Source organism: Calidris pugnax, unplaced genomic scaffold, assembly GCF_001431845.1.
Source record: "Calidris pugnax isolate Ruff unplaced genomic scaffold, ASM143184v1 scaffold96, whole genome shotgun sequence".
Classification (NCBI taxonomy): Eukaryota; Metazoa; Chordata; class Aves; order Charadriiformes; family Scolopacidae; genus Calidris; species Calidris pugnax.
In genome coordinates this window covers 384643-397708 of record NW_015090866.1, presented here as the reverse complement: position 1 = coordinate 397708, position 13066 = coordinate 384643, and the positions used below count along the sequence as shown (strand labels likewise).

The window sequence follows — 13066 nt, the reverse complement described above, 5'->3', positions numbered from 1 at the left end:
CCCAGACTCTAGGTGAAGTCCCAGTTGGCTTCCTTGTGTCTGTCTGGGTTTGGTTTTGTTTTTTTTTTTTTTTTTTTTGGGGTTTTTTTTTTTTTTTTTTTTTTTTTTTTTTTTTAATCTTTTAAACTGATATCACCACCCAGCACTTAACTCTACTCCTAAGTAGCACCTACAGTAAAAGGTTATAGCACAAGCAAACTGCTAAGGTCAGCAGGTAAGCGAGTTAAACAGTGCCAGCAAAACGTGGCCCCTCCCTCCCCAAAGTAATGAGAAAAAACAGCGTGCTAGATAAGAGTTAAGTACACCATTACATGTTAAATAGTTAATATTACCCTTCCGACAAGCCACAAATGCTAGATAGAGAACTTCAGCACAGTCACTAGCCACAGCCCTAACATTACTGCTTTAAAATTAAAAATAAAAAGAAAAAAAAAAAAAGGGGGGGGGGGGGGGGGGGAGAAAGAGAGGAAAAACCTTTGCTTCATGCCCGTAATTAACATCAAGGAAATTCTTTGTATATTATTTTTATTAAGGAAAATCATGCTAAAGCAAAGTGGTACTTTACGAGGTTTGTTTTGCTTTTTGTTTTTTCCCCAAAAGAAAAGAAAAAAATAAAAATAAATTGATTGTGCTTTATGAGAATTAGAAATAGGATTGTAACCTTCCAACCCCAATGACCCAAAACTTGGTGGCGTTTCTAAAGAAAAAAAAACAACAAACCAACCCAAACACCCCACAATTCTGGGAAAATGACAAATGGACCAGTCTGACAATCAAAAACTCTGCACCAGAGTTGCTCAGGGTGGGCTGATTTTTTTTTTTCCCCCCATGCACTGTCCTGTAGGTTGCACCACAAATGAAAACATCTTGTCCAAACCCCTCCGAAACCCCCCAAAAGAATACAGCAGGTAACATTCAGCTTTAAAAATCCATCTCGGTTTGAATCTCCAAACGCACAATTATCCCAATTCAAGTATACCAGCATCCCAGGTAGACATTTAACTCTATTAGGTTTCATAGCATTAAAACAAACAAACAAACAAAAAAAATAAGAAATCTCAGCTCGCTGAAAGACACCAGGAGAAATCAAACATTTCAATTCAGAAGCATCCTGGAAAAAAAAAAAAAAAAACAACACCCAAAAACCAACAAAAAAGAGCAGATTCATTTGCTTCCTCGATTGGTGCTTTTAGGCTTTTTTTTTTTTCTTTTATTATTATTCCATTTTTTTTTTTCCTAGATCATATTCTTTGTTAACTTTCAAGAAATTTTAATCCCGTTGTACACACACACAAGCAGATGGCTACCAAGCTGGTGCAGAAGGGGCGGGGGGAAGGCAAAAAAAAAAAAAACCAACAAAAAAACCCAAACAAAAGAAAAGGAAAATAAAAATCAGCGCCGATGGATTCGTGGACTACAGCCAACGGGCCAATCTTCGTGGACCTGAAGCTCTCAATGAGGCAAATCCATCTGGCAAGAGGACCCTCTTAGGAGACAGGCGAGTGTTTGCGAGGTGTTTAACCATACTTCAAGCAAGAGGAAAGAAAAAAAAAATAAAATTAAAAAAAATACAGCAACCTTGAAGCCGTTTAAAGGGCAGCAGTTTCAAAACTATGACAAAGTAAGAGTTTGAACTTCACGTGTGCTCCAGCTAAATCAAAGTGCTGTTCCGAGAGCATCCTTTTGTGGTTTGGTTTTTTTGTTTTGTGGTCTTGTTGTGTTGGGTTTTTTCCTCCCCAAAAAAAGGGAACAGCTCGTAATCCAGAGACCAAGAAAGTGAGTAACATCCAGATGAAGGCTTTTTTCCAAAGTCCCCAAAGCGAATAGACCAGTGGTTGTCAGTCCCTACAGTTCAGAAGGGCAGGCAGGAGTCCACATATAAAAACGGACTTAAAATCCAAGTCAAAATTCTTAAGCTTCAATGCTCTGAGTAGCTCCATGCATTTGTACTGTTTGTTTTTAGTTTTTATTTTCTTTTTTTAAATGTGACTCCACGCAAAAGACGATCAGCAAGGTTGACCTGAAGGAGCACCTTTTATTCCACTGTTCTGATCTACACAGTTTTTAGTACATCATCTCCCAGATTTTTATAGACTTTGCCAAAAAAAAAAACAAACAAAAAACCACAAACCAACGCTGTTCCACGTTATAGCATCCAAGGTGGTGTCTTTGGGGAAAAAAAAATCATGGATGAGAAAGCAAACCTCTTTGCTAAACTCCCCTCCCTACCAGGGCAGCTGTTTTCAGCTGACAGTTCAGTAGCTCACAGGTTGAACTTGGCCAAATGGAATATCTGAATGCATGCATTGGGGCTGCATATTGCTACCAAAATGGAATGTGGGGATATGCTATGCACCTCGGGCTCGAGAAATGACCAAGAAAAGCAAAAACAAAAAAACAAAAACAAAAACAAAACAAAACAAAAAATCAAAGATCCTAAAGGGTGATATATATATATCAATGCTATTATTCATAAAAACCTTGTTTAGTAATAAAAAAAATTGCTTTGTTTAAATATGAATATTATAGTCTGCTTCTCATGGTTAGGAAATTAGAGTCTCTCTGAAAAGCAGGTTGCCTCTTCTACTACAACTCCATATCCTGAGCCTCATCTTCGGAGAAGTCGGACATGGAGCTCTCAGACGAGCTGTCCCCGGTGCCTTCTTCCTGTTCTTTTAGTGCTTCTTCTGTTGCATATTTCTGAATGTATTCTGCAAGGGAGAGAAAAGAAAAAGACACATCAGCAGCACGTATTCAACAGGCAGAGGATGAATGAACTCTGACTAATGGCTGGTTGGGTCACATCATGTTTGTTAAGTCGTGTAGATCACCTTATTTCTCAGACCAAAGGCAGCAGCGTTGTCCAACAACACGTAGAACAGCTGATGGGGACCGTGGAGACACACAACACCCTTGGAAACAATTATGATCCTAAGGCTTCCACGCCAGCATCACACACACTCATAGCTGGAAACAACCCAAGTCCTCCCCAGTATGGTGCACCTCACTTAGTAGGACAGGATTTGATCCACCGTCAAAACAGGAGCTCCCTGGGTGACCTGGAGAACAAGCCTAAAAGCCACCCAGATGTCCCTGTCATAGAGCCTGGCTTCAAGGAATGAAGATCTGAGAGTTTAAACCACAGAACAACCATCACTGAAGCCAAGCTGAGAGCCAGACCAAGCTTCCAGACTAAACTCTGCACAAGCAGAGCGTAAAGAAGGACGGACAGAAAAAGCAAGAGCAGAAAACTACGGCAGGAATGGTTTTCTGTTTGTTTTTGTTTGGTTTTTTTTTTAATAACAAGCAAAAGCTCTCTTCCCCAGCCTTGAAATAAACACAGGTTTGCCCCAGGCTCTGTTTTCAAAGCACAACCCTCACAACCTGCTTCATGTCATGCAGCGGCCATAGGATTAGCCGGGAAGGACCCACAGGGAGCCCTCCACGGGAAAGAAGGACGGACAGAAAAAGCAAGAGCAGAAAACTACGGCAGGAATGGTTTTCTGTTTGTTTTTGTTTGGTTTTTTTTTTAATAACAAGCAAAAGCTCTCTTCCCCAGCCTGGAAATAAACACAGGTTTGCCCCAGGCTCCGTTTTCAAAGCACAACCCTCACAACCTGCTTCTTGTCAGACAGCGGCCGTAGGATTAGCCGGGGAAGGACCCGCAGGGAGCCCTCCACAGAGGATGGAAGGCCACCACGCCGCAGGTCACCACTGGAAACCGTGTCTCACAGCAGGGTCCAAACCACACCGGCTCTAGGGACCCAGAGCAACACCTTGAACTTCAGCCAGGAAGCTGTACAGCAAGAGGGAAAACTGGTTGACTGGGATTCCTGCAGGCAGGGAAAGTAATCGCTGCCAACCGTGGCTCATGTGGCTTTCCACGGTCACCTCCATGAGGAGGGACAGAGGAAAAAGGCAACACAAAGAGTCTGGAATCACCTTCCTTCCTTTGTGGCCACAGAAGGCTCCTACAGCGTCCCCTCCAAGATCTGAGGAGGGGCTGGTGTCCCCAGCAGGCAACTGCCTTGAGCAGAAAAAGCCTGCTCCTTCCACCCGTGGAGGTAGAACCACAGAACGGTTTGGGTTGGAAGGGACCTTAAAGATCATCCAGTTCCAACCTCACTACCCTGGGTAGGGACATCTCCCACCAGGTTGCTCAAAGCCCCGTCCAACCTGGCCTGGTGTGCAGAGGGGAGGAGGAGTGAAAACCTGGGCTAAAGAAGGGGTGCTCAGCCTCAACTTCCAAGTCTTCCTCTTATTTATCTCCTTTTTTGCCACCTCACACGGAGAAAGCAGCATCACAGCACGAAGAAGTGATGCAACCTCAGTCTCCCAACAGCACGTCCTGCACACCAGGCTTTGGGGAGGAGAAGGGTGTTGTGCTCACACTGCTGTTGGGAAATCTCAGTTGCAAACTCAGTATTTTTCCACATACAAAGGTATTAAAATACACCGAAGCCTCCTCCAAAGAGCAGGAATTAAAAAAAAACCTGAAGAAAGAGGGAGTAACACCTTCTCTTTGTCCTCAAAAAAAAGCTTCTGCATGGAAATGTGAATGTCACATCCCAGTCCCAGCCCAGCAGCTGCCCCAACTGAACGTTCTTTCATTCCTCCTCAGGAATGAAGTCCACAAGCAGCATCTCTCCTCCAGGAGCACAAACCATAGAATGGTTTGGGTTGGAAGGGACCTTAAAGATCACCAAGTTCCAAACCCCCTGCCCTGGGCAGGGACACCTCCCACCAGACCAGGTTGCTCCAAAGCCCCCTCCACCCTGCCCTTGAACCCCTCCAGGGATGGGGCAGCCACAGCTTCTCTGGACAACCTGGGCCAGGCTCTCACCACCCTCACAGCAAAGAGTTTCTTCCTGAGATCTCATCTCAATCTCCCCTCTTTAAGTTTAAAACCATTCCCCCTTGTCCTGCTTTTTATGCCATACCATATGGGCAGGTGGATGCACTGAGAAAGCCACAGGAGGTTGCACCTAATGCCAGAAAACCAAGTCCTCCACCACTGGTTTTTAAAGACTGGGCTTTGCAGAGCCCAGTTCTTCTTAAAGTTGTCCCTCCATCCCTCTGCACCTCCATCCTTCAGTCCTCTGGAAAGGAAGATACTCTGCAAGAAGTCTGCATTTTTTGTGATTTTTTTTCCCACATTTCTGGAGCTGACATAGGGACACTGAGCCAAAATATGTTACTTTGGGTTCAGGAGTAGACCACGGACGCAACAACCCAAAGTCAACACTTCATGGAGGAGTTCCCAGGATGGAGCAGCTGGTGGCCTTGGCAGACCCGCTCCACCCTGGAAAAGCCAGGAGGGGCTGGGTAGAAGGTGCTTCTGAGCCCCACGAGCTTCAGCTTCTCCATCTCATGACGTACACCGCTTCAGTCTGTTTAATACACATTATTAACCTGCTCACTGGGGCTACAGGAGCAGCTGTTCAAATCTGGTTTACAAGAACCTGTTAAGAACTGATAAAGTATTGAACTATGCAAACACCAGGAAGCACAGAGGGCTCAAGGTCTCAGATTGCCCTCAGGGCTGTTGGAGCCCACAGAGCCTCAACAGAAAAGCAGCCTTGGGCTCCATCCTCAGGTCCTGGCCACTGAGAACCTTCTCTTCTTGGAAGGTCCTTGCCTGTGTCACCATGGCCCTCCCTGATCATGTCTCCTGCCTGGACTGGAGAAGAGGAATCGCAGGGACCATCTGCCAAAAGAGGTGGACACCGCCAAGTGAGAAGAATTGGTGCGACAGATCTCATGGTTTAAAGATGAGAGGGACCCAAAAAAAGCAGCGTGTCTTCAGAGAATTTACGCAGGAAGGTGGGTTGGCAGTAAGATGACAAGCAGGGTTAAGGAGATGGGACGCCAACATGACATATCCTTGTAGCAGCTACTCCCTTCCCATAACTTTCCAACAATTAATCTCCCTCCGGAAAAGGGATGTTTACCCAGATAAGTTGTTGTTCCTCCCACAATCCAGCAAAGGGAACCCAAGTTCCTTTGCTGTAAGACTTTGGATGTCCTTGGATGACCCCATACTCTTCACCTTAGAAATACATTCCTTCTAGGCTTACCCCAAACCCACCTAAACTGTAGCTGCCTCAGGAGTCCCCAAATAGAAAAGACACAAGCCTGTGACCATGGCAGGACAGGAGGCCAGCAGCTCTTCTCCACTGACTACTTCAAGTGCTCTCTGGGCCACTGGAGATTTGGACACAGAAGCCACTGTTTCCTACTGTTGTAAAAGGCCTGCTTGAGTCCCAGCTGAAACACAACTTGAAGGACCTCAAACTTAAAATGTCATCTTCTACCCAGGAAACCTCCCAAGCCCCTGGGGCTGGGTTTCTCTGAGGGTTTAATCTTCCTTAGAGGAAGATTAAATTTTATTTAGAGATTTAATCTTTCCCTTAGAAGGAAAACTCAAAATTCCAGGGAGATTTGCGCTGAATGTTGTTCTGAACTTGGATCTTCAATCTATTAAGGGAAGAAAATGGCAATATCTAAATAAACACTGACAAACCGTCTTCCACATCAGGAAGAAAAAGCCCTGATGGACCCATTCCTACCAGGAAAACACCGCTTTGATTAGAATCATAGAATTGTCTAGGTTGGAAGAGACCCTTGGGATCATCGAGTCCAACCATCTACCCTATTCTACAAAGTCCTCCCCTACACCATGTCCCTCAGTACCCCATCTAAACGTCCCCACCACATCCAGGGATGGTGACTCAACCACCTCCCTGGGCAGCCTATTCCAGTGTCTGATCACTCTTTCTGTGAAAAATTCCTTCCTAATGTTCAGTTTAAACCTACCCTGTTGGAGCTTGAAGCCGTTCCCTCTTGTTCTGTCACTAATTACCTGTGAGAAGAGACCAGCACCAACCTCTCTACAGTGTCCTTTCAAATAGTTGTAGAGAGTGATGAGGTCCCGTTTTGAAACCCTGGAGCAACAAGAACCAGATGTGGTTGCACCCTGTGGCTGGTACCTGCTTGTGGGCCATACTGGTGTTTCAAAGGACTCTACTGGAACTTCAGAGTTGACACGTGGGATGGGAGAGCTGCTCCCAGCGATGTCCCCTGCTCCCAGCAAACACTCAACCTGCCCCTCAGTACCCTTCAGCTGCTGGTACTCACCACCACCACCCTCTCTAAAGAAGTTTTCACATCAGATTTACCAAAGACAAAGAGAAGCAGCACACGGGGGAGCGAAGCACCAGTTCCCAACAGCTCCACAAAAGCAAATATTAAGCCATTTTTGGGTGTCTGAAGCCCACCTGCTGGTCAAGCCATCACACCAAGGACTGTCAAGGAGATCTTAAAAGAGCTCTTGGCTCTGTGTCCATAAACTACTTGATCTAACTGAAGGCTCTAATGCTAAGAATCAGTTTCCAGCTGTCTGTTGGTAACATTAATGAACATTTACAAGTTCCATGATAAATCCTGACTTGTGTCTCATACCAAGAATCACAGGAACTACAAATCTTGGGCCACAACTCGAAGCCTACGCCCATCTCTTCACTACCATTATGTCAAACAACTGTTCTGTGAGCTCATAACTAAAAAATGAAGAAAAGCAGCAATAAATTATGTATTTGCACTACTGAGTTTCCCAGAGCAGAGAAGCTGCTCCAATCCACTGCATCAACTTTAACATGTCCAAGGCTATTTTTAAAAAATGCTACAGTATGAAGAATGACAGTGTTTAGCTCTATCTTCTGCTTGTCACGCAAGCCTGGGAAGAGACAGCAGAGGCAGGACCCTCGGGTATATGGAACATGAGACATGTTGCAAGCACTTAAAACTCCTTCCAGATCATCTTCACTGCCTGTACCTGGCTGTCGGGATGGAAACGAGGGAGTAGACCATCCCATTTAGCTCCCCAAGGGATGTCCTCAGATGTTCCTTGAAGCACCTGTTGTTGGCTAGCACCAGTTTATTTGCCTTTTTTTTTTTTTCCAAGGGTGTATCTGTTTTTTTTTTAATTCCTGTTCCATTAAAGCATAGAGGACACCCAAACTGTCCCTTGTGCTGGCCCCGAAGATTTTATCTGACAAACCATTTTGCCTGGAAGCCTGTTCATCTGAAACAAAAGCAGGCAATGGACTTCAGGATAGGGAGCAGGCCAGATCTGCAGGGTAGTTCTTACAATCCTGTCATGCAGCTGTCAGAGGAGTCAAGCAAAGTGGGCTGAATAACTCAGCATTTAAATCACAGCTTTGCTTGGCCTCATTTGTAGTTCCACCCTCCAACAAAAATTGCAGCTGATGAAGAGTCATTTCGCATCAGAACAAAAGTGACTTGAGGTTTAACCCCTCCGGAGTGACGTGGCAGAGCTGACAGGACTCCACACCAGCAAATCTCATGTCTTTCTGGGGACACCTGTGCTCTCTGAACAAGAGGGAGTTTTCACAGAATGATATGGGGTTGGAAGGGACCTCTGGAGATCATCTAGTCCAACCCCCCTGCCAGAGCAGGTCCACCCAGAGCAGGTCCCACAGGAATGTGTCCAGGGGGGTTGGAATGTCTCCAGAGATGGAGACTCCACCACCTCTCTGGGCAACCTCTTCCAGGGCTCTGCCACCCTCACACCAAACAAGGACCTCCTCATGTTTAGATGGAACTTCTTATGTTCAAGTTTGTACCCATTACCTCTTGTCCTGTCACTGGGCACCACTGAAAAAAGACTGGCCCCATCCTCCTGACACCCACCCTTTATAGTACTTATAGACATTGATCAGAGATCCTCCCTCAAGTCTTCTACAGACTAAAAAGACCCAAGTCCCTCAGCCTTTCCTCAGCAGAGAGATGCTCCAGGCCCCTCATCATCTTTGTAGCCCTCTGCTGTACCATCTCCAGCACTTCCCTGTCCTACTTGAACTGGGGGGCCCAGAACTGGACCCAGTGCTCCAGATGGGGCCTCCCCAGGGCAGAGCAGAGGGGCAGGATGACCTCCTTCCACCTGCTGGTCGCCCTCTTCCCGATGCCCCCCAGGATGCCATTGGCCTTCTTGGCCACAAGAGCACATTGCTGGCTCATGGTCATCCTGTTGTCCACCAGGACTCCCAGGCCTTTTTCCTCAGAGCTGCACAATGCTTTCACAATGCTCCGTTAGGAAAGCTGCCACCCCACCTCACACCAGGAAGTCCATTAGATGGTGCTGCTCATGGAGGTTCTCCCTTGTCAAACAGGCCCTGCAAATCTTTCTGGCAGAGCTCCCAGGGACAAACAAGTTTTACGGTTATTCAGTAACCAAAAAAAAAAAAAAATTCAAAAAAAAAAATCAGGCGGTCATGGTCTCTTAAAAACTTAGCTGAAGACCAAATCTGGGCCAAAGGCTGTAAATTTCCCACCGCTGGATTAAATGCTGATTGTGTTCACTGGAAGAAGGGACACAAAGTCCATGGTTTTCCATAGACTTGTCCCATCAGGAAATGGTGTCCTGCTCCTGTCTGCATGCAGCTGATTATAGCTGATTATAGGGATGGTAGCACACACCAAAAAAAAAGAATTCTGCTTTAAATTTATCTTATTTCTTATGTTCTATGATTCTATGTCTGCATAATTCAATTTGCTTCTCATGTACCAGCTGGCTAGGACAGTCCTTCTGTCACCGGGCTTATCCAAAGTCTCTGTGACTCCATACTGGGAGCCTTCCCTGATCCTAAGGAGGTACTGACTCTGTTCCTCAGCTCTCTCTAACATGTCCTTCCAATCCTTCCAGAACCAGACACACCAGTACCCTCACTGCCACCACCAGTGCTCACCTACCCTCACCAGTTAATGGTTAGCCTGGGCTCCTCCAGTCAAGTTAAATGCCTGTGACCACATCCTGCTCACAGGATAAATCATTCTTTTCCTCTTTGAAGGCACCTTTGACACGTCAAAGCTCATAACTCCGCTCAGTTCTCCGGATTAACCTCCTCCAATTCTTTCCCTCTCGCCTCTTAAGACACGTCTTCAAGACCATCTGCCCTTGTTACACCCTGGACAGACTTCACTAATTGGGCTGCAGCTTTCTGCCACATCTGGCCACATCCTCCTGACACCCACCCTTTAAGTATTTATAGACATTGATGAGATCATAGAATGGTTTGGGTTGAAAGGGACCTTAAAGATCATTTAGTTCCAACCCCCCTGCCCTGGGCAGGGACACCTCCCACCACACCACGTTGCTCCAAGCCCCCTCCAACCTGGCCTTGAACCCCTCCAGGGATGGGGCAGCCACAGCTTCTCTGGCCAACCTGGGCCAGGCTCTCACCACCCTCACAGCAAAGAATTTCTTCCTAATATCTCATCAAAATTTCCCCTCTTTCAGTTTAAAACCATCCCCACTCCTCCTAAAACCATTAACCCTTGTCCTATCGTACAATTTCGATTTAGCACTTTTCCGTGTCCCTCCTTTGGTCACACACCTTTTCTCCTGAATCATTTCTCTGATCTCTCAAAATTGCATTGAATCCCAACCCAGTTTGATTTCAGCCTTCCCTGCTTAGGGAACTTACTTAAAAACTTGCTCAAGATCCCTTTAATCTTCAAGCAGCAGAAGTTCATCCACTGCTTAACTTCAGATCACCCCCATTTAAAACACAAGGGAAGGAGTGGGCACTGACACACAATAACACACAGCAAAGACCAAGGAGGTCCCCCAGAGCAGAGTCACAGTCACTTCACTCATTCCACAATATCTTCTTTACAGCCTTACCTTTAATTTTCTGTTTGTACTCTTCTGGTCGGTGGAGGTACATGGCTGCAGCGTCACCATTTAGAGGATCTATAGGGTTGGGATAGGCCAGCAGCTGGGGCAGGAACGATTCAAATATATTGGTGAGATCTGCAAGTGAGAAGACACAGTTGTTAATGTCCATGGACCTGGAGTCAGCCCGATTAATTCCCTGCAGGCACCAGCACTGAAAACAGCAGCACCTTCAAGGGCAAACACACTGAAAATCCGGGCACAAGTCAAAAATGAAGGAAATGGCATCGGGGGAAGCACCCACGGAGCTGATAAAGGAACTTCTGCTGCTGCTGGAGGTGACCTGCAGCTCCTCAGTTGACCACACAAACTACTTGATATCTCAGCAACCCAGAGACAGGTATCTGTGGGTCAAGGAAAGAAGTGGAAGGACACAATTGCCTTGTTTCCCATTTAGGCTCAGCCCTGGCTGAGAAAAAAAAAAGGAAAAGAGAAAACCAAAGTGCTATGCTTCACCTCTCACTGGGTTCTTCTCCTAATTCTGCCTCCTCCTGTCACTGTCTATAACTAAATTGATGTGTCTCGAGCACAGAGTATCTTCCAAAGCACTTTAAATGATTACATGTTAATAGAAAGAGCAACCAACAAGTCCCTCCTCCAACTCCAAACAATTTGCAGAATGTGAAGAGCTGACATTAACACCTTGGTGCCGGTTGGCATCTGTCACTAAACAATCCACAACAGGGAACATCCTTCTGGCGCCGATGAGTAATTGTGGATACACGAAACCCTCTTCCCACATCCCTAAGACGCCAAGCACCACTCTTTGGTGGTGGGAGGGTGTTCAGAAACAAGCCCTGCATCATCGTTCCTCCTCGGGACCTTTGGCAGGACCACACAAACCCACACAGAGCAGAGCTGAAGCCCCCAGTGCAGGGCTGTGTGCCAGGGTTTTGCCTTGGCCACCGGAGAGCTGCCGATACTGGCCAACCAGTGCTTGTCATGTGGGGTTTTCTGTTGGGTTTTGTTTGGGAATATTCTATACATCTTTTATCAGGATTTCCCTTTCCTCCCTAATTATAGGGAGTGTCTTTTTCCTGGTGGTAAAGAAATCCTTCCTGCCTGTGGATGAGCATCACCAATCCCCTCTAGCATGGACTGAAGTAGAGCTGTCAGAAGGGAAGCCCAACGCTCCCGAAGATCCACCATGGGAGCAGTCAACCATCCCAACCTGCCTCTTACAGGAAGGTGTGACTATTCCTGAGCCCAACCATCATCAAACCTCATGGAGCTGCTAAATTCAACAGGGTCTGATGGTGGGCAAGGACCTCAGAGCCATTAACTTTCTAAAGATTCATCAAAAATGGGTGGGCAGGTATGGGGAGAGATCTCCAAGTGCAAAGTTACTCGAGCTCCAGGCTGTAGCCACAGAAAAACCAGGCTCCAATTTCATCCCCAAATATACAGCCTCGGAAGAGCCACACAGTAGATCCAGGCAGATCTTCACCACTGCCCCATGCTACAACTGCCAAAGATCTACCAATGGGTGTTCTTTCAAAATGTGCTTTCAGAGCTTGCTCAAGAGGATTAAAGGAGATTCAAGGTTTTATCAGTTCTTCCCTCCTGCATCAACACGTCTGGGACGTACAGACTCCGTGCTTCTTCAGTCATCCATTCACCACAAACCTTGCTGAGCAGGAGGGAGCTCCATGGCTTTAGACACTCAGGAGTGTAGGGTTCATTATAGCTGACCCAACTGCAAAAAGCAATGACATCAATTGCCATGGCTGTCACGCTGAGTGGCCAAGTGCCACCAGCTGCTCCTGGGGTGAAGCACAACAGCAACTGCAAAAAGGATCCCAATCCAAACAGGGTCCACAAAACCCGGTGAGAACACTCTGTAAGAATATTTTCTGCCGTGGTAGTGGCCTTGCTAAACCAGTTAAACCTCCTGGGGATTTGGCTCAGACATTGTCAGCAAGAAGTTGATTTTAAGTTTGTGAAACCACCTGCTCTTGGGTGAAGTCTCTCCACAGACTAGGCTTAGATCAAGTAACGTGGCCATTAGACAACTAAACTCCAACATAGGCTGAGCAAGGAGAGCCCTGAGAGGCCACCATAGCTCACAGGACACACTGGCAGGGATTTTTCTTCTTTAAGAGAACTCAGTAATTTCCCCTTTCTTTTAAATCCCCCAAAGCGGCACTGGCTTAGCAGGAACCAGCTGAATGAGTGCAAGAAGCCTAAGCACAAAGCTAAAGACTTGAAACTTTGTTAGGGAAGGAGAGGGAATTTAACCACGAGGTCCTCAGGAATTTCTTGGTAGCTATTCTGGGTCTCTTCCACCTTAGTTGCTCCTGGAATTATCTG

The 13066-nt window shown here is 46.3% G+C and overlaps 1 protein-coding gene across 1 annotated transcript; it reads right to left on the bottom strand.

Annotated features, from left to right (window-relative positions):
- Positions 1 to 508: 508 nt before the first annotated feature.
- On the bottom strand, positions 509 to 10883 carry LOC106889919 (ubiquitin-conjugating enzyme E2 H). The gene is made up of 2 exons (XM_014945435.1): positions 10706 to 10883; positions 509 to 2711 (listed from the first exon to the last, which is right to left on the bottom strand). Exons 1-2 carry the CDS (start codon positions 10866 to 10868, stop codon positions 2587 to 2589), a joined length of 288 nt encoding a protein of 95 aa, XP_014800921.1. The 5' UTR covers positions 10869 to 10883; the 3' UTR covers positions 509 to 2586.
- Between the last annotated feature and the right edge of the window lie 2183 nt (positions 10884 to 13066).